Here is a 24,585-nt window from a genome sequence, read left to right as displayed (position 1 = left end):
TTGAAAAAAGAGCATTATTTTAAATCTGTTCATATTCATAGAACTTCTATCAAGAGGAGAGGGAGGGAGAGATGTTGTGCTGTTTCCATCATAAACCAGGCTCAGAATAAATCCATGAACACAGCTATAACCCACACTCCAGTTACAAAAGCTAAGCATGTATTATCTGGGAGATGACGATCTAGCTGCTGAGACAATGCTATCTCTCTGCAACAAAAGTTCTATCTGTGCAAATAAGGGGTGGGGGAAACACATACTGACTTCTCAAAATAAGCAGTGTAGTGTAATGGTAAAGATGAGGACCAGAGAGACCCAAGGTGCTACTCATCCATGAAACCCACTAGGCATCCTTGAACCACTCCAGCCTACCTCACAGGGTTGCTGTGAGGATTAAGGGTGGAAAAACTACATGCTGATTTTTTTAGTTCCTTACTGGAAGCGCAAAATAATAAGCAACTAAATAAGGCAAGGAAGAAGAAAAGGTGTGGCACCAATTTTTGTGTTTCTAATCACCCCTCAGTTTCATGGTAAGTTTTGACTGAAGCAACCACGGCTACAAGTTCAATCGTTTTGTCTCCTGAGTATATTTTCACACAACATGCACGCAAACAATACCACAATACTACTTCGGAGTGGTGTGTACTCTATTATTTTTCAAAGCATGATACTGAACAGAACAAACTGATTGTGGATTGCAGGCAGGACATGGAAGAAACCCTACCAGTTCGTAAAAGGGACCACCAGACAGAACTGAAGACGTAAGAACAGACCTACTGGGTCAGACTAGTGGTCCATCTTGTCCAGCATCCTCTTCTCCCAGTGGCCAACCAAATACCTATGGGAAGCATGCAAGCATTTGCCTTTACAAAGGACAAGGCTATCAATGGCTGCCAGCCACGTTGGCTATATTCTACCTTCACTGTGAAGGCATTATGCTTCTGAATACTAGTAAGCAGAGTAATGTTGTGGTCATGTCCGGCTTGCAGGCTTCCCACAGACATCTGACTGGCTACTGTGAGAACAAGATGCTGGACTAGCTGAGTCACGGACAGGATCTTGTCTTATGTGCTTTTGTTCTTACGCCTTGAAAACACCCTCTTCAGATCTTCAGCATCTCCCATCAGATGTCAAGGAAATAAACAACTATCTGACTTTTAGAAGACATCTGAAGGCAACCGTGTTTAGGGACGTTTTTAATGTTTGAAGTTTCATTCTGTTTTTAATGTTCTGTTGAAAGCCGCCTAGAGTGGCTGGGGAAACTCAGCCAGATGGACGGGGTAGAAATAATAAATTATTATTATTATCATTAGGAGCTGGGGTTTTTTAATATATATATAGCTCATTTATTAAACTTAAATCTAAAGAGACGTAAGCAGTAATGTGTTTACAGAAGTGCATCAGTTATAATCTGCCTGTTTTTTATCTGTGGAGACTCCTAAAACCAGTCATTAAATAAATATCATAATATTAGAAAGCTAAAAATATTTTTGGAGGGAGGGGTTTTTAGAGAACAGACTTTCTATTAGAAGAGGAGTTAGATTTTTTTCTGTTTCCCAATCAGGCTGGCAGATTATTTTCTTCAGCCTCTAGTTTAAAAATAACAAAATCAAACCCTACAAGTGATTAACTATGAAGTAAGTGCATCAATGAAGGATGAGCTAAGAGTATGTTCGTTTTTTAAAAAATCCCCAAGATTTAAAAAGCACACACATACCAGATGGAAGATCATCCAAAGGAAATTCAAATAATCTGGATTTGTAAACAGAGTGTAAATGGAATTCCTCCTGAAATAAGAAACATCTAAATTTAGTAAAGCAATACAAAATAAACTTTCTTGGGACTTTACTCTAGCACCAAAGGGTGTTATTAAATGCCATCTGTTACGAATTTGAGAAGCCTATCTTTCTGATGCAACCTTCTGACAGTTCAGAAACTCAGTTGGAACCTACATAAGAATTCCTAAATTGTTTGCTAAAGAAGGAAAGAGCAACTTCGCAAAATATGCTTCCTGTAGATAATATCTGCATTCCGCTTACGAAACACTTATCTACTTACTTGCGAAGTGTAGTTGTCTTCCGGTTCAATAAGATATGTGTGATTTCCATCATAGAACATGCCGCTGTTAAGAATTAGGGAAATATCAGACTCGCAGAATAAAAAATACAACTATGCGTGTATATATATATAATCATATACTGTGAACTTAACAGCTGGTGTTTTAAAGACAATAAAGTAAAACATTATCAGGAAACACGCTACACTCTAAAACACTCTTGACAATTTCTGTCTGCCTTGCAGGAATTACTACCCAAATCACCTTGAGTTTCAGTTCATTAAATGCATCAATGTGCAGTGCCTCCTGCTTGCCACCAACAGGCAGCACTGCATCCCAGGGAGAACACCTTGCTTGACTGAACAGCTGCAGGTACTGGCGTCTTACAGGCACTATATCATTTACTAACTAGAGAGATGCTCTAAGATGGCCTTTCCTTTCTAAGCGTCTGCAATCCTCCAATCTGCAACAGTGTACTTGTGTCTTCTGTGAGCTGATGGAATTAGGGATTTCACTATGGGGTTCACACATTCTGCCATAGTCAATGGCCCCAAAACTGACGTTTAGCTGTGGCTGCAAAAGAGGCACACCCCGCAAAAGTCAATGCTTCGTTGGACACAGCTAAAGTCTCTAGCGTTATATATCTGATAAATTCTGTCCTATACCTTTGCTTTTTAAAAATCTAAAGCTGGTATGGTGCATTAAAATTAAAACACTCTGCGGGGATAGCTCAGTGCGACTCCTTAATCTCAGTGTTGTGGGTTCGAGCCCCACGCTGCATTGCAGGGCGTTGGACTAGATGACCCATGGGGTCCCTTCCAACTCTACGTTGCTATGATTCTATTTTTTTCCCCCAAGCGTGCCATGGACAATATGGCACAAACCCCACACACCTGCATATGTGGTGATGGTGGATAGGTGACTTGTTGGATATTCTCACAAAGCTGGTACAGCCCCAGTTTGGCTGACAGCTAGTACCCTCCCTTAATATACTGAGGTGGGACTGAGGAGGGTGCTCAGGAGCCCACAAGATGAAATCAGCAAAGGGCCATCCTATCTGATGTGGTCTAACTCTTTCTGCGAGTGGCCTGAAGGAGGCGGTAAAGGGCCACAATACAGTTGGGAAGGCCTAGCTGCCCAACAACACATACAAGTCTTCCATCTTGGCTTCCTTCTGTTTTTAGGATGGATATGATATATTATTAACATTCAGCAGCTGAAAGAAATAGACAAGTATACTGCGGATTTATGTCTTCACAAATCATCAGGTCTGGAAAGTTGGACCAAAATGCTCAGAGTCAAAACCAAGATGAATGGAAAGGGTCACTGTAAGTCACAAGCCAACAAGACGAAATCAGCAAGGAACCGTCAAGCAGTCCCACTTTGACGGGGCCTGCCAGCGTCTGGTAGGCAAAGCAAGCATCACGGATAATGGTCTAAGAGCCGATATATGTCTGGGAAATAGGCATGTTCGCTGTTCTGGACAAGTCTGCACTTCTTCTGAAGGAGCAGGTGTGTAGCTTGGGGGTCCTCCTGGATACACCTCTGTCACCAGAGCCCCAGGTGTCATCTGTGGCTAGGAGTGCCTTTTGCCAGCTCTGTCTAGTTTGCCAGCTATGGCCATTCCTGGAAAGGGATACCCTGACCACTGTGGCTCCTGTGTTAGTAACCTCAAGGCTGGAGTAGGTGATCGGTTTGGGACTGCCCTCGGACTTGGTTTACAAGCTGTGGCTTATGCAGAATGTTGCAGCTGGACTGCTGGTGGGGGCAAACATGTGAGGCCATTGTTAAAACATCTGCGTACTCCGCCCATCTACTCCTGAGGCAGGTCCAGGATTCTTGTATTTTGTAATTTACAAAGCCCTGAACAATTTAGACCCAGGTTACCTTAGGGAACATCAGGAACATCAGTGGTTATCCCCTGGGGTAGTGAGGCTGATTTAACATCACAGTGAAACTCAGCCTTTATTGGCCCATTCCTAAGGAATGCAAGAGAGATTCAGCAGGTGCCTTCTGTAGTAACCTTCAAACGTTTGCTGAAAACTTTTCTTCACTGACAGGCAAACACAGACAATTATGAAGCAAACGTTTTTCCGTAATAGTTAGCTGGTGATCAGTTTGAATTTGTGTTGTGTGATTGTTGCAAACCACTTTGGTTTCTTTTAAATGAAATTGCAGAATGCAATTTTTATATATAAATAAATAATACATCTTACTATTAAAGGAAGTCATGCAGCCAAACCCTGCAGACTGCATTAAAAAGATACTATTTTTAGGCTGATGTTCAGCATGTAACCTGAGCTCAGCACGTAACGTGGCCCACTCTCAAGTCCTGATTATTGCAAAAGAAAACAGAAGAAGCCACATATTTTTATTACTCAGGGTTGGGGGAGGGTTGACAAACTAAAAAAAAAAAAAAAAGTTCAGTCTTGCAAATACACATATAATAATTTTTAAAGTATATTTTGAAAAGTGATACCAAAAGTACTGAGCAATAAATCAATGAAGATCCCATAAGGTAAGTGCAGGCCTTTCAGGGAAATTGGATGATGACAAAGAATCGTGAGGTAAGAGCTTTCTATTTATAGCCTCATCATGACCTTAGAAGCAATCTCTTACCACAGGATGATCCCTCAGGCCTGATGTTGTACCATATGTAGATCAAATATAGAGAAACAGACCAATAAGGACACTGCGCCTGGAACGTTTCAAATGTGTTGAATACACTATCTCAGTAATCTCCACAGGTAACCTGTGAGGGAAGCCAGTGCTCCCCCCCCCCACAATACTACAGAGGGACGGCGGTTGGAGGGGGTGAAGGCTTTGAGGCAGTGGCTTGCCTAAGCCCACTTTGTGAGTTCATGGCTCAGGCAAGAGCTGAACAGGTTCAAAGTGCAGTCTCTGAGCCACTATACCAGGGGTGATCGATCTGGTGGCCTTCAGCTGTTTCTCGACTCTGAAGACTTGCCGTTCTAGCTGGGGCTGATAAAGCTGTGGCTCCGTCTAGCCTTCCTGATTAGTATTTATATCTTTTATTTATTTCTCACATACACACACACACACACACACACACCCCACTTGACTACAGCAGAAAACCTCGAAACAGTTTTTAGTAGCCACCAGTTGGGTTTTTCCGCCATATATTTGTCTAATCCTCTTTAAGACACCTACTTGGCTATAGGTATCTACCATATTTTCTCGAGTCCAATGTGCCATCGAATCTAATGTGCACCTCAATTTTCAGAACCTTGAAACAAAAAAGGGTATCTGCTGGTGAATGCAAATGTGCCATTGGATCTAATGCGCACCTTGATTTTCACAAAGTCATTTGGCCAGAAAAGGTGCACTAACGTTAGATTTGAGTAAACACAGTATTTATCACAAGCTGGTTGTTGAGCTGGTATCTAACACAGCTAATGCAGCATGGACTGAGCGCAAAACGGCTCATTCAGCAATCAAGATAAATGTGAGTTGCTTCCAAAACTACAAGTATTTCCAATTTGGCCCATTTAAAAACAACAACAACAAACAAGTAGTAGGATGAATAGAATGATGGACATGTTTGCATCAGAAGCTGCCTTATACTGAGTCATATAATTGGTCTATTTAGCTCAGTATTGCTTACCCTGGGGTAGTGAAGTCCTCTACCATTGCAGCACCGGTCTGGGCAGAGGAGCTCTTCACTCAACCAAGCACTATGAACTGCGGTAAAATGCACCACCCAACACTCACTCACACACTCTCTCTCTCTCTCTCTCGGGTCCTCTCCTCCCTCTGGCACACCACCATCAGCACCGGTAGTAGGTTGGAGCTCTCCAGAAGCTGGAAGGAGTGCTCCAGTTTGCTCCAATATTTGCCAGGACAGCTCAGTAAACACTGGAGATGCCCGCCACTCCTGGAGCCCTCTGACCTGCAATCAATGGCAACGTGCAAGAGGAGAAAGAAGCACTTTCTTCAGCACCCTTGTCACTGCTGCAGACAGTGTTGCCACTGATGCTAATTTGGGTCTGGGGCTGCCAGGCTCTACAGAGCCTGTGCTAAAAAGTTCGCCCACCTTCCCCCCCCCCCCAAGTTAGCTATTTGCATACAACAACTTAGACAAACTTACTGAAGTCCATGACAGGTTGACAGAGCAACAAACGATTCTGAATTCCCTCGGATGTGACCTTGGTAATAACAGTGCTCCCCGCCCTGCAATTAGAAACAGAGACTTTTGAGTTCACGACACTATACACACACACACACAGAGAGAGAGAGAGAGAGAGAGAGAGAGAGAGAGAGAGAGAGCAGTGTTTCTCAAAACAACACAAGTCAGCCAGGTAGAAGTAAATGAGAGCAGGGTAGTCATACCTATTCCTACCTTTGCTGATACAGTAGGTCAACTAGGTTTCATTACTCTTGCTGGTGCAAGGGGTGAACCTGAGTGCCATGTAAATAACCAAAGAGCTTTGAACATCAACATTCTCTCATGATTCACTCTGACTTTATACGTATTACAATCAGAGTGAACATCCAAGGTTGGCTGAATGTGGATCTCGGATTGTCTACATCCACCAAAATCTGGACGTTCAGCCTGTGAGATATATATATATATATATATATATATATATATATATATATATACACACACACACACACATGCATATTACTCTATGAAGAACATTGGTAGAATATAACTAGAACAGCTGGCCAGTGTTGGAACCAGTACTACAAGACAAAAATTGCTTATTACTTATCAGCAATAAACGTAACTAACAGGAGATTCGGAAAAGTAATATAGGCACAAACTCACACACCAACTTATGCATATAACCATGTTTACGCGGGTTACCGATAAATAGATTGGCCTTCCCTCGCTTGGTGCTGCTGCCCATTTCCTCTTGGCAGTCGTTTATTCCTGAACTGCCTTCTAGAAGCTCCCCTTTTCCAGGAATCCTTTGGACCATCCCTCTAATATTTTCTTATATGCACGATTGTAATTAACTCAAAGCATGTTCATTTCTCCCCATGCAACAGTCTCAGGTCTAGCGGCGGGTGAGTGGGTGGGTGGTGTTGTAGCGTGACGCATCCCATTTTTAAACTCATCTGCAGTAAACTAATTTCAATCTGCTATAAACATTGGTATATATGACCAATCCACTGTTTGCAACAGTGGGTGAAGGAATATAGCAAAAATTAATAAAATGCGTTTTATACTATAAAATATCAGACTAGGTCAGTGTGTGCATTACCAGCTTAAAACGCAGCTTGGTGGTTCTTTTTCTGTTTGGATCGAAACTGGTTTGGGAGGGGAAATAATAATAATAATAATAATTATTATTATTATTTATACCCTGCCCTCCCCAGCCAAAACAGGGCTCAGAGTGCTAACATATTACCATAAAATCAAGCGATCAATTAAAATACATCCTAAAATCAAATCAGACTCAAAGTGAAATCCAATCAGATGGCAACCCGCAAATTAGGGATGGGGACCTTAAATGCTCACCAGGCCTAACAGTTTATACTGATCTTATATGAGCCTGTGAGCAAAGCTGGGAGGCCATTTTCATGCAAGTTCTTATAAGGAGAGAGGGGGAGTCAGACTGGACCCCGGCCAAAGGCCTGTCGGAACAGCTCTGTCTTGCAGGCCCTGCAGAAAGATGTCAGATCCCACAGGATCCTGGTCTCTTGTGACAGAGCATTCCACCAGGCCGGGGCCACAGCCGAAAAGGCCTTGGCCCTGGTCGAGGCCAGTCTAATCTCCTTGAGGCCCGAGTCCTCCAAGATGTTATCATTTAAAGCATCAAAACGGAGCACTTCGTTAAGAAACAACAGGACCAGTACAGAACAGACACGGATTGTGGTCAATGTTATGTAGCGGGAGTGCACTGGTGCAGGGTAAGCAGGAGTGTGTATACAACCTAACTCAGAGTAAACCCATTAAAATCAAAGAACAAGTTAGTCAATAATAACTTAATCACATTTGTTTCAATGGGTCAACTTTGAATATGACTCAAGTCTGAAACGTTCTTGGCTGCGAGTCCTGGAAGACCTGCTCCCTGCCTTGGGAGGGTGGAGCCCTGACTGACTCCAGCTACAAAAGCTGAGGATGCTGTAGAGACTTTTGGGTTGGTAAATTGTTTAGGGGGCATTGTTCTTATTGAGATTATTATTTTTTGTATCTTTATTTTTAGATCTTGTTGTGATTTAATGTGGAAATTGTTTGATTTGGTTGTGTAGCCCTCAATGTGTTTTATTTACTGTTTACTGTTCTTGTTATATTAGTAATTACGTGGGGGTTTTTCCCATGTTGGTAGGCTTCCTTTAGCATGGTTTTAACTATGGAAAGACAGCTTGCAAATAAAATGATGTATGTCTGAAATCACCTCCTGCCTCCTTCTGCGTATCTCAAATTCCAGCAAACAAGTAACTTGGAGAAGCTGGCTCCCAGCCACTGAACTAAACACAGCACTCCCAGGTAGCAATAAAATGTCACTCCGCTCAGTTCCCATTTAGACATCCTTCAACCACTTGCTAGCCCGAGGGTAGAGGAGACAAAATCAGTGACATTATTTGTTAGTCACAGTATTGCCTTTCCTTGGTCAAGCTAATGAGTTCTGAATTATTTGCAAAATGCCAACTGATGATTAACCTTTTCTTCAGCAGGCAGCCATTCCAAGGTCACTGGGTTTAGAAAATCACTACCCTCAGCATGTAGCTAAATCTAATTACCAATTACTGAAGCGTCCACAAGATTAAGTCAACAGCAAGATAGTACATTGCTTCCAAGTTTTAGGTATGTTCTTTGCTGAGCCAATGGGTGTTGGTGGGTGTGTATGGCATGTGAGGAAGAGGAAGCAAACACAAAATGGTGCTTGGCCACAAACACAACTGTGGCACTTGAGGAAAAAACAATTGTTAAGTATGGTATGAAATCAAAATCAAACAAGTGTTGGAAATGTAAAGAGAAAGAAGGTTATTTTTATCATATGTGGTGGTCTTGTAGTAAGGTTAAAGTTACTGGGAAATGATATATAATGAACTGAAAAATATGTTTAAAACAATGTTTGTAATGAAAACCAGAAGCTTTTCTTTTGGGAATTATGGGGACAAAGCTACCCAAAATGTATAGAAATTTATTCATATATGCAACAAGAATGTTGCAAGCGGCAAGAATGTTACTTGCCCAAAAATGGAAAGAAGAAGTCGTCCCAGCGAAAGAAGAATGAATACAAAAACTTATGGAATATGCAGAAATGGCAAAATAAAAAATCAAGATAAACTTTTTATAAAAGAATGGAAATGGTTTATTGAATATTTACAAATAAGCTGTAAACAGAGAAGAACAATGGCAGGATTATAAGAGTTTTATAAGTATATATATTTAAAGCAGATGAATAAATGAGTAAATTAAGTTAATTTGGAATATGCAGAAAATATAAAAATTAAATTTAAGGATCCGCAGAAAGAGGAGGAAGTCGAGTTCTGAAATATTAAATTGATTGTAAAATTATCAAAATGTATAAAATTGAAAATCATAAATAAAATAAAATAAAATAAAATAAGAAAGAAAGAAAGAAAACACAACCCATCAGCAAAATGCTGGTATAAAAAGAAGCTTCAGCACTGAGATACGTTAGGGCCGGGGCGGGGAAGATGGTGCCCTCCAGAATCCAACTCCCATCAGCCCCAGCCAATAGTCAAGGATGATGGAAGACATAGTCCAACATCGTCAGGAAGACCACTGGTGTCCCTTCCCCAACTTGGCGTAGAAAATGTTGGGGTGGACCAATGGTCTGACTCTATATGAGGCAGCAGAGTGTGTTTCTTTGTATGTGTGCAAGAAAACTGCCCACAACCTTTCTCTTACAGCTCCCTGCCTAATGCATTTCTTTCTACAGCGTTCTTAAAGTGTAAATCTTTTTCCAAACTCCTGTGGGGGTGGAGAGGGTTGAAGTGGCTTGGGGAAAGGACTAAGACACACACACACACACACACAGAGAGAGAGAGAGAGAGAGAGAGAGAGAGAGAGAGAGAGAGAGTCTTTGTTCTAAGTAAGACCTATGCCAAGGCTTCCTTCTTTTGTAGAAGAAACTCCCCGGGTTTTCATACATGCAATTGATCATGTAGTTCTGCCCTTTTTGGCCTGTCTCCTAGGCATGTGCCTTATGCCACTGTGGGAGCAAAAGCATGAATCTGACTCTGGACCACTGAGATGATCAAGGGTATGGAAACTTATGAGGAACAGTTGAAGGAATTGGGCAAGTTTAGCCTGGAACTGAGGAGACGGAGAGGAGATATACTAGCCATCTTCAAATATCTAAAGGGCTGCCTCATGGAGGATGGAGCAAGCTCTGAACAGCTTCCAACTTATATAAAATGGCCATCTGTCATGAATGCTTTAGTTGACATTCCTGCATTGCAGCGGAGTTGGACTAGATGAACCCTGGCGTCCCTTCCAACTCTATAGTTATATGATTCTGACTCCTACCGGTCTAAAAGGGCACAGAAAAATGGTCCCCAGCTTTCTTGCCTATCTGTCCTCTCTTAGGTGACATTCAAAGCCAGTTCCTTCATCTTTACAGGGAAGCAATTAAGAGGCCGCTTTCCTAGCAGATGCTGCCACGTCTCCTTGGCCAGATGTCAGTGAGCAGCAGAGCACATGCTGCATCTTCCCATGCCCTGAGGCTCGAAGTGTGAAGTGGCTTGACCTCCCTTCTTGCCTCTTTCCCAGGGCTGAGTGTTGTGTTTCGTTTTGAGCTGTCGGTTCATTATTTTAAGGCCACTGTCCAGAACAGCAATCTTGACCTTTATGGAAGACTTTAGAACTTTTCGAATAACACCCCCTGCCCAACCATGGGTATTAACCATGCTGTCTGGGGCTGATGTGAGTCTTAACAAGTTCGGGAGGACCACATATGGTCCATCCCTGTTCTGCAAAGGTTGGCAGCCTGGGAGATGGCCAGGGTTGAAAGCCAGGGTTTTCTGCCACCGAGCTACGGCCATTCCCACCCTCCGAATCATTTCCTCCAAAAGAGGCCCAATTGTTTTAGGCGCTCAAATGTAATGTGTAGTTCTGACCAAGGAATTCACCTGCCACCTGCTCTGCTGAAACTTCTGGTCTATTACGAGTAGCACTTTCAAACCGGGAACAGCAACTACAGTGGTGCCTCGCAAGACGAAATTAATTCGTTCCGCAAGTTTTTTCTTCTTGCGAGTTTTTCGTCTTGCGAAGCACGGTTTCCCATAGGAATGCATTGAAAATCAATCAATGCGTTCCTATGGAAACCGCCTTCAGACCAGGTCCGGGGACAGTCTGTCCCCCGACCTCTTCTGAAGGCTGGGGGGGGGGGACAAGGGCTTTTCTTCCCACCGCCAGCCTTCAGAAGGCTGTTCTGAAGGCTGGCGGAGGGAAGAAAAGCCCTTCTCCCCACCTCCTGCCCCGCAAGCTCCGGGGACAGGAGGGCTTTGCTGCCGACCGCCAGCATTTTAAAAGCCCCCGGGACAGCGGAGACTTCTCCGCTGTCCCGGAGCGATCTTAAAATGCTGGCGGGCGGCAGCGAAGCCTTCATTTTAAAAGCCCCCGGGACAGCGGAGACTTCTCCGCTGTCCCGGGGCGATCTTAAAATGCTGGCGGGCGGCAGCAAACCCTTCGCTGCCGACCCCCAGCATTTTAAAAGCCCCCGGGACAGCGGAGGTCTTCTAAAGGCAGGCGGTGGGCGAAAGTCTTTGCTCCCCCCCCACCTGCCTTCAAAAGCCGTCCGGGATAGCGGAGAAACGCGCTGCGCTTCTCCACTATCCTGGGAAGTCAGGCGAGGGGGAGCAAAGACTTTTGCCCCCCGCCGGCCTTCAGAAGAGGTCCAGGAAGGCAGGCGGTGGGCGAAAGTCTTTGCTCCCGACGGCCAGCATTTTAAAAGCGGTCCGGGATAGCACGCTTCCCTGCTATCTCGGACGGCTTTTGAAGGCAGGCGGGGGGGAGCAAAGACTTTCGCCCACCGCCTGCCTTCAGAAGACCTCCGCTGTCCCGGGGGCTTTTAAAATGCTGGGGGTCGGCAGCGAAGCCTTTAAAAGAGGTCCCCGGAGATTTCCCTATGGGCTTTCTTCTTGCGAAGCAAACCCATAGGGAAATTCGTCTTGCGGAACGACTCAAAAACGGAAAACTCTTTCGTCTTGCGAGTTTTTCGTTTTGCGAGGCGTTCGTCTTGCGAGGCACCACTGTACTATATTATAGAGGGTGCACACTCACTTCTTTTTTTATTAATGAGTCCTCTTTGCTTGACTGCATCAATGTGCTATTTGAGAGCCAGGCTCAAGGCCTACAGCTAAACCTAAGCCCATCCTGCATCTGAGATCCGATGCTGGAAACCGTCTGCAATTGCAGCTTTTCAAGAATGTATGCCAATAATAAAAATGAAACTTTCTAGAGAAATGGAAAAGATGGACTAGTGTTTCAAAGAGCACAGCATTCCTCGTGTCTGTGTGTGTGTGTGTGTGTGTTTGTCCCACTTAAAATGGATATTTCAGCTGCATTATAGAAATGTTTAAAAGTCACTGAGTTATGAACTGGGTCAGTGGCTCTAGAAATTAGGTGAGCAAGACAAGCTATTTTTAGTGATTGCTGTAGACCACAGAGAATGTCCTGAATGAGTGGTATTCACCAGATGGCCTTGGGAGTAGCATACCTCCTGCTGTTGTTAACAGCTTTCTACCCTTCTTGCCAGCTTCCTTTCCCTAATTTCTTATGTTGTTGTTGTGGCACAGGTTTCCTTCAGGTTTGTAATCCTGAGTTCCTGAGCTTGTGCCACATAACACTCATTCTGCAATTGAAAGAAATCAGTTCCTTAGCGCGGCAGCACCAACTCTCTGGAACTCCCTGCTTGTTGGGCAGTCCACAGGGCATTACGATTTACAGTGTCAAAGGCCTTAGGTCAAGAAACGCCATATACAGGGGTTGGTTTTGCTCCCTGCATTTTTCCTGAAGCTGTCGAGCAGTGAAAATCATGTACGCTGTCTCCCTATAAGGTTGAAAACCATTTAAGGATTCAGGAAGAGTAGCCTCGGATACAGTTAGAAGACGGTTTGCTAAGATCCTTGCAAGAATTTTGCTGGCCACAGCTAATAAAGATAGCAATCCGTTCTGTCATCTTTTTTTATTATTTAAAGGTGCTAATTTTGGCATCCCTAAAGTCTGCTGGGATCTCCTCTCTCTCCTATATTTTTTTCGATGAGCTTATGAAGTTGTTGTCTAAATTCAATTCTGCCCACTTTGAAGACTTTGACAGGTCCTCTGGCTTTGTTGTTTTTCATTTGGTTAATAGCTGTACACAACTCTCCCAAATTTGGAGATATTGCAAGCTCATCTCTAATTTGTTTTTGCGGAATTTGTGAGAAGACCTCAGCAGCTATGGGGAGGTTGCGGTTAAGGAGATGCTGGTAATGTTCTTTCCAGAGCAGTGCAATAGCTTCTTTAGTTTTTAGAAGTGTGGTACCAACGGTTGAGCGTAGGGGGTATATGCCACAATTTATTGGCCCATAGGTGGTCTTTGTGGCTTTCTGTACATACACACTTATCACCATATGTATATGCTAATCTCTCCACATGAGCCTATGTAACTAATCAATCCAGTATGAAGACAATCATGAAAAAGCAAATCCACTGTATAGCAACACTAAGTAAAAACACAGCAGGACAAAAAGCTGCCAAAACAGTGAAGCCTTCTCACCTGTCAACAGAAGGGCAACAGAGAAGGGGCCAGGCAGGACTCCCTGGAATGGGAATTCCAAGGCCTGAAGAGGGGATAAGCAATTGATAGGCAGCGGCAAGGCAGCAGCTCCCTTTGTGAGGAATGTTACAAACATGTGCACTTGGGCTTGAGGGCACAAAATCTGAAGTAATTTCCTTTCCTTAGCATTTAAAGGAATCACGATTTAGCTTTAGCATTACAAACTGCATTTTATTAAGCCCCTCCACGAACATATCTCCTAGATTTAAAAGAGGCCCCTGGCAACTTTGTAGTGAATATCACTGACCTACATAAAGGAAGCATTTCTGCTCTTTTCTTGTTGCACAGTATCTTCTTGCAAATAACAAGACTCTGCATTCCTCAATGGAACGTCAGTGTGAAGAAGAAGGAAAATGTGCCCGTTCCCTTAAAAAGTTCTGCAGGAGCAAATATTTGACTGAAGAAAGGAACTGACGAAAAAGGCCTTAGAGCACGCAAAATGCAAAAATGGCACGTAAACAGTGGGAGAAAAGGCTAATAATCCCAGGAGTCTTTGCACCGACCTTTGAGGGCTGTGGAGAGTTGGAGTTTGAGAAAAGAGGTTTGGAGGGGGCAATTGTGGTGGAATCTGGCAGTTTTTTGGCAGAATTTGGTGCCTTTTGGAATATTTTTTGAGGTGGTACTAAAGGCTGAGGAACCTAAGATGGCACATACCACAGCAACGAATGCATCCTGCTTCTCCTGTTTATCCCCTGTCTTCCTTTCCTTTGTTGCTTCCGTAATGAGAAATTTTATCTTGTAAGCTCCTCGGGGCAGGGACCTAGCCTCTTGAATTCTGTAAAGCACTATGCCTCCTGATGATGCTATAGACATAGGTGTGTGTATTAGTTTATACATATTAATTTTGATATATTAATAATCAATAATGATGACAATGGGTGGTATCCAAACAACTCATTCTGCCACTTCAAGGATTTCTGCTTGTGCAACAGAACTTTCTTCCCCTGCATACACCCTACACCCTCCCAAATCTGCTCTGGAGGCTTGAGAGGCAACCCCAAACAGATTTAGGGGCACATGGCAGGTGTGCCCATCCCACTGTGCAAGCAGGAAACCTGGCACAGATGGAACAAGTTAAATGCACACTGCCCGTAATAGTTAAGCAGTAAACCTTGATGCTACCATGATTGGGCAAAAGAGGAATAATGAAAACAGGGAAGACCAAGCCATTCGGGTTTCTGATCCTTTACACCTAAACATGAAGTACAGCTCTGACACTGACAGTGCCTGCTGCTTTTTACACCCTTTTCATGAAGTAGATATTAATAAGGCATTGTCTATAAACACACATTTTGAAAGTACTATAGAGGACAGCTAGTTTAGTTCCTCACATCTACGGAGGAGAATGCATTTTACAACATCGCCTACAGGAGCTGTTGATGTATCACAACCTATTCATAGTCTAGGAATCTTCTCAGATTCAAGGTGACTGGGAAGCAGAACGGCAAGGGTAAAAATTATGTAAGCAGCTAAGAATGTGTTGCAAGAACAAGCCAAGGAGTTCTCAGCAAACCATCTTCTACCATAGTGCATCCATCTAGGCTTAGGGAAAAGGAACAGGAAGCTGCCATGAACATTGAGCGAGGACATCAGCCCATCTATGTCAGCATTACCTACCCGGATTGGCAGCCGCCCTGCAAGGGTTTCAGACATGAGTCTTCCCCCATCGTATCTGGTGATGGCAGAGATTCTACATGCAAAGTACACTTTCTACCACTTGGCTATGGCCAAAGAGGACACTTGCATTTCTTGGGAGACAATTCACACATGACTGAATTCCTCCACAAGCTACACCCCAATGCAAGGAAATATTTATTAATTATTCGAGGTATTCCCTTGCACCTTCCTCCAAAGGAACCCCGGGCAGCAAATGCGCAACCTACAAGTAATTCTCCAACTCTGGAAATTACATGCATATGAATTTTGTTGCACCTTTCACACTATATATGCCCCCATTGCAGCACCCCAGAAGATATGCACACAATACGCACAAGCCTGTTAACCATCAAAGATGACTGTCTACCTATGAGTATGTCAAAAAGGTACTTTTTTTGCATAAGTATTTTGTCACATCTGGCACCAAAGTGGCAATTCCTGCCATTTAGTACATTGTTTGAATACAGTCAGAACCATTAGCCAAGGCTGTTGCGTTTGGATCTTGTTTCCGATAGATGGATGAACAGAATGTCTAAGGGGGGCGGGGGCGGAGTGAGTGTGTTGTTTTTAAGAAACAGCAGGGAACAGATTTGGATACTTAACAGGAAAGGGGACTGGTGCAGATTATTCAGACCGGCAGCCCTTTTATCTCGGTGGCAATCCCAATGACAGAATGATAATCAAAGAGAGATAAAAGGACACAGTGATCCGCTGCAACTGTATGTTGGGAGTCTGGAAGAATCCCAGATTGCCTAAAGGAAAGAACAATGATATATGACAGACTCATGGAGGGGTAGAGGGGGTGGAGGGGGCTTCTGTTTCTCTAGTACCTCTTCCCACCTAAACCACAGCCAGTGCCACTGGTTTCAGTCCTGACAGCTTAGCGTGAGAGCAGGTTTGCCAGTCAACAAGGAAATCTGATATTCTGAAGATGCAGCTTTTCAGTATCCTTGCATGCATCTCAATTGCTGGTGCTAAAATAAATCTTAGAGCCTGCAAAAACTGCTTGTTACCATTCCCGCAGCTGCACAACAACCCAAAGGCGTGTTTTCTTGATCTCACCTTGTCTCATATGAATGCAATTGAACAGTGATGTCATCTCTTCCACGGCAAAAGCAACTGCTGCTCATTTGCCTACATGCCAAATTATGTTGCAGTGTGAATTGGGCTTGTGACCCTGGGCAGAATTACTGGTTGTCTTAGCAAATGTGTGTTCCTAAACCCATGTTTCCTCAAGTGATATGACTGCAGGGGAGAGGGATTTGTGGGGGAAAGACTGGACATCTGCTGATTGCCCCTGCAACGCCCCACTCAAAAAAAATTATTTTCCTTCAACCTTTATCTCCAATCTAAGAAGCTGCATGGGGAAAATACAGTTAAACAAAGCATGGATGAGCCATTTGCAAGGGAGAATAAATGGGTGAAGCTAGCAGCTCTTTAATACACAAGAACTGAAATAGGCACCTTGCTGCATACATATGTGATTCGGTTTACAAATTCTATACCTGGCAGCCCAAACAACTGGATTGTTTAAAAATGGTGCAAAAACAATGTGCCCCTTACATAACTTATTTTTGTCGTCTTTCCCATAACTGGTTTTTTTAAGCAGGTTATTGAAATGCATCGAACAATCCTTTGTAGTTTTGTTTTTATACTCTTGTGTTGTGGCTGACTTATTTTTGGAAGAAGCCTTCATCTAAAAATGGAGTCAAAAGATACAGCAAAACAATAATCCCACTGTTCTGTTGTACTGCATCATCACAATGGTGCAGAAAGTCTGGGCTCACTTGACCCAAGATCAGACTCCGGATTTTCAAAACAAAAACAAACATTGCTCACTCGCTCTTTCATTCGGTCTCACAAAGTGCCCTTGCTGGGATTTTTCATGGATTGGCCAACAACAACAAAAACAAAGGAAGGTTTTCCAAGCCTCCGCCATTCTGAGGCACTCATACAAATCTGGGAGCCAGGGGTGAACCTGTGGCCCACCCAGTGTTGCTGGACTACAACTCCCATCATCCCCACTAGCAGTGCTCTAGTCTTATCTGGATTGAGTTTGGCTCTCACTCGGACCATGACTGAGGCAAGACAACAATCCAGCACATCCACTGCCTCACCTGCAAATGTAAAGAAGTAGAGCTGTGTGCCATCAACATATTGCTGACAAAATAGTCCTAAGTGCTCTCTCTCCTTTTAGTTTCTTCCTGCCAAGCCTCTCTTGTTAGTTTCCATTTGGTTCTCCCTAAAGCCAGCTTCCAATGCAAAAGTGTATTTTGGCTGTCACGTACGAGCAATTAGTGAATGAGAATTATTGGAGGAGGAGGAGGAGGAGGAGGGGGACATCCACCTAACTTTTGAATTCAGAAATGCTCTTTAAGTGTAGAATTAAAGGCCACATTGCACAATATACGGCAGCTGCATTGAGTTAGATCAACAGCCCCCTTCTTCATTGCAAATCATGGTGGGAGCGGCTCTAAAACAGAGAAAGGTCCAGGGAGCAAGAGCACTTTCAGACCACCTGTTTATAGAGCATTCATAGGTAGCAAGGAATGATGACTGGCTATTTAATGAGCCTTCACTCTGATTTGTCTGCGGGGAGGTTAGATGATGTTGCATCAAAGCAAGTCTCAACCTAGTACATTTTCCCACTGCTTTCCTTATTGAAATACCGTATTTTTCGCTCTATAACACGTACCCGACCATAACACGCACGTAGTTTTTAGAGGAGGAAAATCCGTAGGCATGCCACCCGTAGGCATTCCCTCCATAACACACAAAGACATTTCCCCTTGCTTTTTAGGAGGAAAAAAGTGAGTGTTATGGTGCAAAAAATATGGTAAGTCCAGCCTTCTGGGGAGGTGGGTTTGCTGCACAATGCCTTCCAATCAACCACACTTTCACAAAATGATTTCTGCACAAAATGCGACTCAATCCCACCACAAAATAGCCACTGCTTGGAAGCTCCCTAACTGACCATACACAAACTGCCAAAAGAACTGTGAAGCAGTGAAATTTGAGCTTTGAAATTCTAACCGGGCAACCCTAGGAGAAATTTAGTGGCACGCGCAAAACTTTTTGTAGTGTTTGTCTCCCTAAAGGAGGAAATGGACGGAAAGAGAATAAACTGATTTCTTGGGTTACTTGAATTGAGTGCAGCTATAGCTCTAGTCGGCAGTGACAGATGTAACAAGAAAGCATAAGGAAATCCACACAGTGGTAAACCGAATGAGAACCAGCTGCATTGTAATTTCTTTCCTTCAGGTTTAATTCAGGTGAGGACTATATATATATGTGTGTGTGTGTGTGTGTGTGTGTGTGTATATTAGTAATTTTGAACTGATATTCATATGCATTTTTGTAATGTTTCATTTAAGTTGTCTGCCGTTGCTTCAGTTTTTTGTACAGATCTTTTTTAATATATTAAGTGGTACAGTTATTAAATAATCAAAATCAAAGAATAAAATAGTCGGAATCAGGCATTCATTGATGGGCTTTAAAAAAACAAATAAGGTGAGTTGAGAGCATGCAAGAAAGTGCCTACACTTTCTGTATTTTCAAGCGGGACTTTTCTGCAAGAGCAGAGTAGTTTCCATGGACCTGAGGAGGGTCTTATGTGGGACCTCCCACAAGGAGGCTTCCCCACTACACAAAAGTCATCCTCAAACCTACAGGTGGTGATGGGACAGAAGGCAGAGCTAGCATGCTTGTCTATCCTCTCCCCTCCTCATCAGCTTAGTTAAGCCTGGCAATGAGTACCTGAATAGGGCCAGTGGATGTCCTTAATCAGCATCCTGATGAGACAATGGACTGGATGACGGCCAATAAACTGAGGTTCTGGAGATGACTGAGCTTCCCCCTAAGCGATCAGGTTCACAGTCTGAGAGATGCTCATTGATCCTGCCGTGTCGCTTGAGGCAGAAATGGACTCATCTTTAATCAGGTTAGGATAATATACCAGCTGCAATCCTATAAGGGGCTTTAAATTTCAGGCAGAGAAATTGACGCATATGCCACCTCCCTCTTCCCATCAGGAACAGCCCAAAATTGCTATCAGGACAGTCCCTCCATAGTGACCCCAGCACATAATAGGGGGACGGAGTCAGCATGGAAAGAGCACCTCCAATTTCCCCGTGCCTTATAAAATTTTATTGCTCTGCCATTGGCTTTATAGCCACAAATGACTCCACATTTATTATTAAAAGTCTTGAGCATTCCTATACCGTGTCTGCCACGAAAACTGCCAAAATGCACTGCATTGTCTTTAAACTATGCTAAAGAGGTATTCTAATATTAGAATGCCTTGAAGAATCAGAACCTAATTTGGTAAAAAAAAAGAGAGAGAGACTTGCTAGTGATCCAAAGTGTTTAGATTTTCACCTTTTATGTATAATGCCCGACGGAGAGAAACAGATGCCCATTCCTGTTCTTTCTTAGCATCAGATTTTCATAAGCTGTATTCATAACAGGGACTCTCTTTAAATGTATGACTGAATGGATCCATACTTAAAACACACATCTTTCCAAAGGCTGGAGAGGGATAACTGGCATTCATGGCTGCCCCAACTCTTCCTTTCTTGGTGGAAGAAGCCCAGAGCTTGGGGGCGGGGTCTGCTTTGTATGCAGAAGGTCGCAAGTTCAATCCCCATCATCTCCAGAGAGCTGCTGCCAGTCAAATGTCACTCAATATAAGGCAGCTCCCTATGTCCCTTGCCCCCAGAGCAGTCGCCTTTCAGCTACTGCCACTTCTTAAATCCTGGCATCTCACTGTTGCCACAAAGGAGGCTTTCTCTCTGCCAATTTCACCACCCCCCTCTTCCCCACCCCCACTATTATAGTCAACGGTAAGTTGTTAACACACCTGTGTTAATAAGAGACATTGCCTTGGTCTCTTGACCTGAGTCTCCTATTTTCATTGCCGCATTGTTTAAGGCAATTTTGTGTGTGTGCATATTTTAATTACCAATCTTTATAGGGCAGTGGTCAGAGTGTTGGGCCCGGAAGAAGAGGGTTCAAACCCTCACTCATGGGGTAAGCTCACTGAGTGATCCTTGGACTAGTCACTGTCTCCCATCCAAATGTACCTCAAAGGGGAGTTGTAAGGATAGCATGGGGGGAGAGGGGGGCTCCTTGGAGGAAAGGTGGGGTATAAATGTAATAATAATTATTTTAAGGTTTGTGCAACTCGTTTATCTTCTTTATAAACCACACAGAAGTCTATTTAGGCATTAAGCAGTATACTACTACTACTAGTACTACTACCAATAATAATAATAATAATACCACCACCACCAACAACAATAAAGTAAAAGTGGTGAAGCAGAACCTACAGAAGCTGTAGCCTCAATAGCCAAAGCTGAGGCGAGCCCACACACTGCTGTGCAGCCACAAGATGTGGCATTGTGCTGCAACTTGGATCTCCTTTGGGTGCCTCCTCCTTGAGAGGTGAGGAGGGTGGCAACATGAGAACGGGTCTTCTCTGCAGTGGCTCCCCATCTGTGGAATGCTCTCCCCAGGGAAGTTTGCCTGGCACCTTCATTATACACCTTTAGGTGCCAGGCAAAAACGTTCCTTTTTAGCCAGGCCATTGGTTGACCTGATTGACATCCTATGCCAGGCTTCCTCAGCCTCGGCCCTCCAGATGTTTCTGGCCTACAACTCCCATGATCCCTAGCTAGCAGGACTAGTGGTCAGGGATGATGGGAATTGTAGTCTCAAAAACATCTGGAGGGCCGAGGTTGAGGAAGCCTGTCCTATGCCCTTTTAAAATGTGGCTCTTTTGAGGGGGTGTTATTGGGTTAATATTCTTATTATGATTTTATATACTGTGATCTTTTCTGTGAACTGCCCTGAGACCTCCAGGTATAAGGACGGTATATAAATTAAATCAATCAATCAATCAATATCTTTGAGCCCCATCCTAGGTGCTCCATGTCTGATAATAATATTGTTCTTCTGAACCGTGGCATCTATAATACTAAGCGCAGATACTCTGAAGAAGCAGTAAAAATGCCTGCAAACTAGCAACGTGGAAATGGGAATGAGTGCAGAACTAGATCTTTGCCACTGCACTGAATGGGTATCCTCAGATTATTATTTTGTTCTACAGAAGCTAAATAAGAAAAAGAAAAAAAACACTGGTGGCTAGAATGAAAACTGTACTGTTTTCAGTTTCCTGTTTTTGTTGTTGTACACCATCCTGATATGTTATGCTATGGCAGTATAGAAGTAACTTAACTGAACAAAACAACAACATAACATACAAGGAGAAGTTGTGGAGAGGGTGGTCAGATGATGATGAGGAATAGATCAGAGAGCTGGAGGAACCCAGGAAGGGTCCCAGAGGATATAGAGAGGAGGAATCTGACCCACAGGACTGTGGGCTCAGTGGGCTGTGGGTCTGGATCCTGGAGAAGGGCATAACAGGTTGTCAAAAGAGTACTCGACCCCTGTGACAGTGGAGACCCCACACTCAATGCCACCAAGCACAGAGCTGCCTTTGTTGGTCCTCCCTGTCAGTGAAGAGCCACACCTTTCTAAGGAGTCACTGAGAGAAATGTCAAATGTTGATCTGGCTCCAGCTCTGTGCCCAGTTCCAAGGATCTGGCAGGTACAAATCTCACTGGAGCTAGCCTCTATGGAGATCACTTCTCATTTGTAAGCAAAAAAAAAAAAAAAAAGACCAGACCACTGGGTGGAAAAGCTTTCCTTCCTGCTGTTAATTGCTGTTACCTGAGGGTGTAAGATGTGGGGAAAGCCAGTGTATAATACAGCTTCCACCTGGAGGCTGCTTAGAGTATAGCAGCAATCAGCAATGTCCTGACAGCCACGACTTCACCAGAAGCACAATTCTGACAGAATTACAAAACACAGGTGCCTTGCTTTATAATACTGAGCCAAATATAAACAAGCTTTTGAACTGGGGTGAGGAACCCTGGGCCTGGGGGTCGAAAGCAGCTTTCCAGGCCTCTTTGTCTGGAACTTTCCTCTGGCCACAGGCCTCACTGGTCTTGCTCTAAGCCAGTTATAGTGAACCTGTGGCCCTTCACAGCCTCTTGGACTCCAACTCCCATCAGCCCCAGCCAGCAAGGCCAATAGGCAGGGATGCTGGGAGATGAAGCCCCTCTCCTCAAATGTGTCTTGGTGGGAATGCGCCTTTGAACTGCCTCCTGCTTGCCTGGATGGAGAGGAGCATACATGGGCAGAAAGTTCTGTCATCTGTGGGGCTGGAATGTGCAACGGCAAGAGCCCTTCCCCCCTTTGGGTCCCCATCCCTGCTTTGGAAGACTGAATGTGGCTTGGTTGTTTCATAACTCGGCTCCCAATCTGTGTTCCCCCACCAGCACCATCTGCAGCCAAGTTAAGACAGCTTAATCGCATCACATGCAGCAAGATGAAAATATATTCATAACAAAAATGCCAGGGTGCAAGTTCTTACTTTTACTTCCACCATCTTTCCGCCGTGTTCAATGTGCCTCTCGAGGTATTCTGAAGACAGCAGATCACTGAAATGACAGGCAAGGAGTGCTCCGTTATACGACATTTCCTCAGCATGTAAACACTGGCGTTTAAAAAGCAAATACTTTTTCTCAAATGTTCCTACACACACACTAAAAACGCTTGACAGTTAGCTCCAGCAAAGCTACATTCGAAATGTGTCATTTTTCATAAAAGTAGCTATGCTGAAAAGGTGCTGCTGGTGTTTTAAAAACCAGTGACCTAAGAGATGCAGATAGCAGACAACCCAAACCCCTAACGGATGTATCAAACCTAAAAAAATAAAAATTAAAAATACAGTAAAACAAACACTACAAAGCAACGACTTGTTTCTTTTCTAACTCAAGCATTTCAGTGTTTCTATGTATAACTATTTAATAATATGAACCTCTAGGTTTCAGGTACACTCCCATTATTTTTGTCATTGCTGTAACAATTACAATTCTTTCCGATAAAAACATACTAATTTTAGCAGGTAAGTATAGAAAGCAAGATGGCTCCAATGGATTTTCACTTTACTTAAAGCAGTAGTTAAATATCATATTTCATAGGGAGATTGAGCGTTTCATGAGGCAGTATGGGAGAAATCAATGAACTATTTGTTCACACTGTTTATTTGTTTTAAGAGCTTTTGATCTTGTGCACATAGATCTGTTGGGTCCCATGAAGGAACCAAGTTTGGGAGGGGCCAGGTTTCTGCTGACGCTGCAGGATGATTTTTCGCAGAACACCTGGACACATGGTCTCAAATCCAAGGAAGATGCAGCACAGCTGATTAGACGTTGGATTGAGGAGGTGGAACTAAGGTTCTCCACGAAGGTGCAGGAAATTGCTAGTGACAGAGGTTCACAGTTTACTGGGTCTGCTTTGCAGAAGTTCTTTCACAAGAAAGGGATAAGTCACACAGTGACTTCTCCTCAACAGAGGGGGGTGGCAGAGCTCAGAAGTGAGGCTCTGGTTAAGGCTGCACAGGTGATGCTGTCAGATTCTGGGTTATCTCCGAGGTTTTGGATGGAGGCAGTTAAATATGTGAGCTTCACCTGGAATCGGTCCTACAATTCAGTGGTAGGAGACACACCGTTTTTCATGCTTCACGGGAGGAAGCCTCAGGTTCACTTCCTCCGTGCGTTTGGATTAACGGCCTCGGTGCCAGTGCCTGAAGCTTTGCGAGGGCCAGGTGAACCCAAGTTCCAGAAAATGATCTTCTGTGGGTATGAGCCAACGGCTCGTGCATGGAGGTTTGCGTACCCGTCAGGTGATCAGAGTAAGCTGCTGATCAGTAAACACGCTGAGTTCTGTAAGCAGGAGGAAAAGTCAAAGACTCCTGCCAGACGCGATATTCTTTCAGAATGTCTTTCTGATTCAGAGCAGGAAGGTTCTGATGAGGAGGAAGGAGAGCCAGGGGCTGAGTCTGCTGATGACGATCAGCTCACTGACCAAAGTCAGGAGCAGGATGGGGCATCTCCGCAAGTTGTAAAAAGAGAGCCCAAGAGTGAGCCTAGTTCTCCTGTGAGGGTAATTCCAAGGATTCGAAGACGTGTTAAGTCAGAGGGGGAATCCCGGGATGCAAGGGACACACCTGCTGACCACAGTGAGTCAGAGGAAGTGCCTGAGTTT

General features: G+C 43.8%; 1 protein-coding gene and 1 long non-coding RNA gene across 14 annotated transcripts in view; both read right to left on the bottom strand.

The window, feature by feature from the left end:
• The window catches only part of ADAM22 (ADAM metallopeptidase domain 22), a 122,579-nt gene that overhangs the window by 49,999 nt on the left and 47,995 nt on the right, over positions 1-24,585 (bottom strand). For all 13 annotated transcript variants that reach the window (XM_079948273.1, XM_079948279.1, XM_079948281.1 and 10 more), the window contains exons 4-7: positions 22,910-22,976; positions 6,162-6,244; positions 2,056-2,119; positions 1,715-1,784 (exon numbers count right to left, since the gene is read on the bottom strand). In XM_079948273.1, the coding sequence (XP_079804399.1) occupies positions 1,715-1,784; positions 2,056-2,119; positions 6,162-6,244; positions 22,910-22,976 (284 nt within the window). The remainder of the gene's footprint in view (positions 1-1,714; positions 1,785-2,055; positions 2,120-6,161; positions 6,245-22,909; positions 22,977-24,585) is intronic.
• LOC307199999 lies at positions 11,193-12,096 on the bottom strand. Its single transcript, XR_013832288.1, has 2 exons — positions 12,050-12,096; positions 11,193-11,601 (listed from the first exon to the last, which is right to left on the bottom strand). It is a non-coding gene; the product is annotated as an uncharacterized lncRNA (long non-coding RNA).

This window comes from Podarcis cretensis (assembly GCF_951804945.1).
Source record: "Podarcis cretensis genome assembly, chromosome: 12".
NCBI lineage: Eukaryota > Metazoa > Chordata > Lepidosauria > Squamata > Lacertidae > Podarcis > Podarcis cretensis.
Note: the sequence above shows the minus strand (reverse complement) of the source record. Positions and strands in the feature narration are given on the sequence as shown.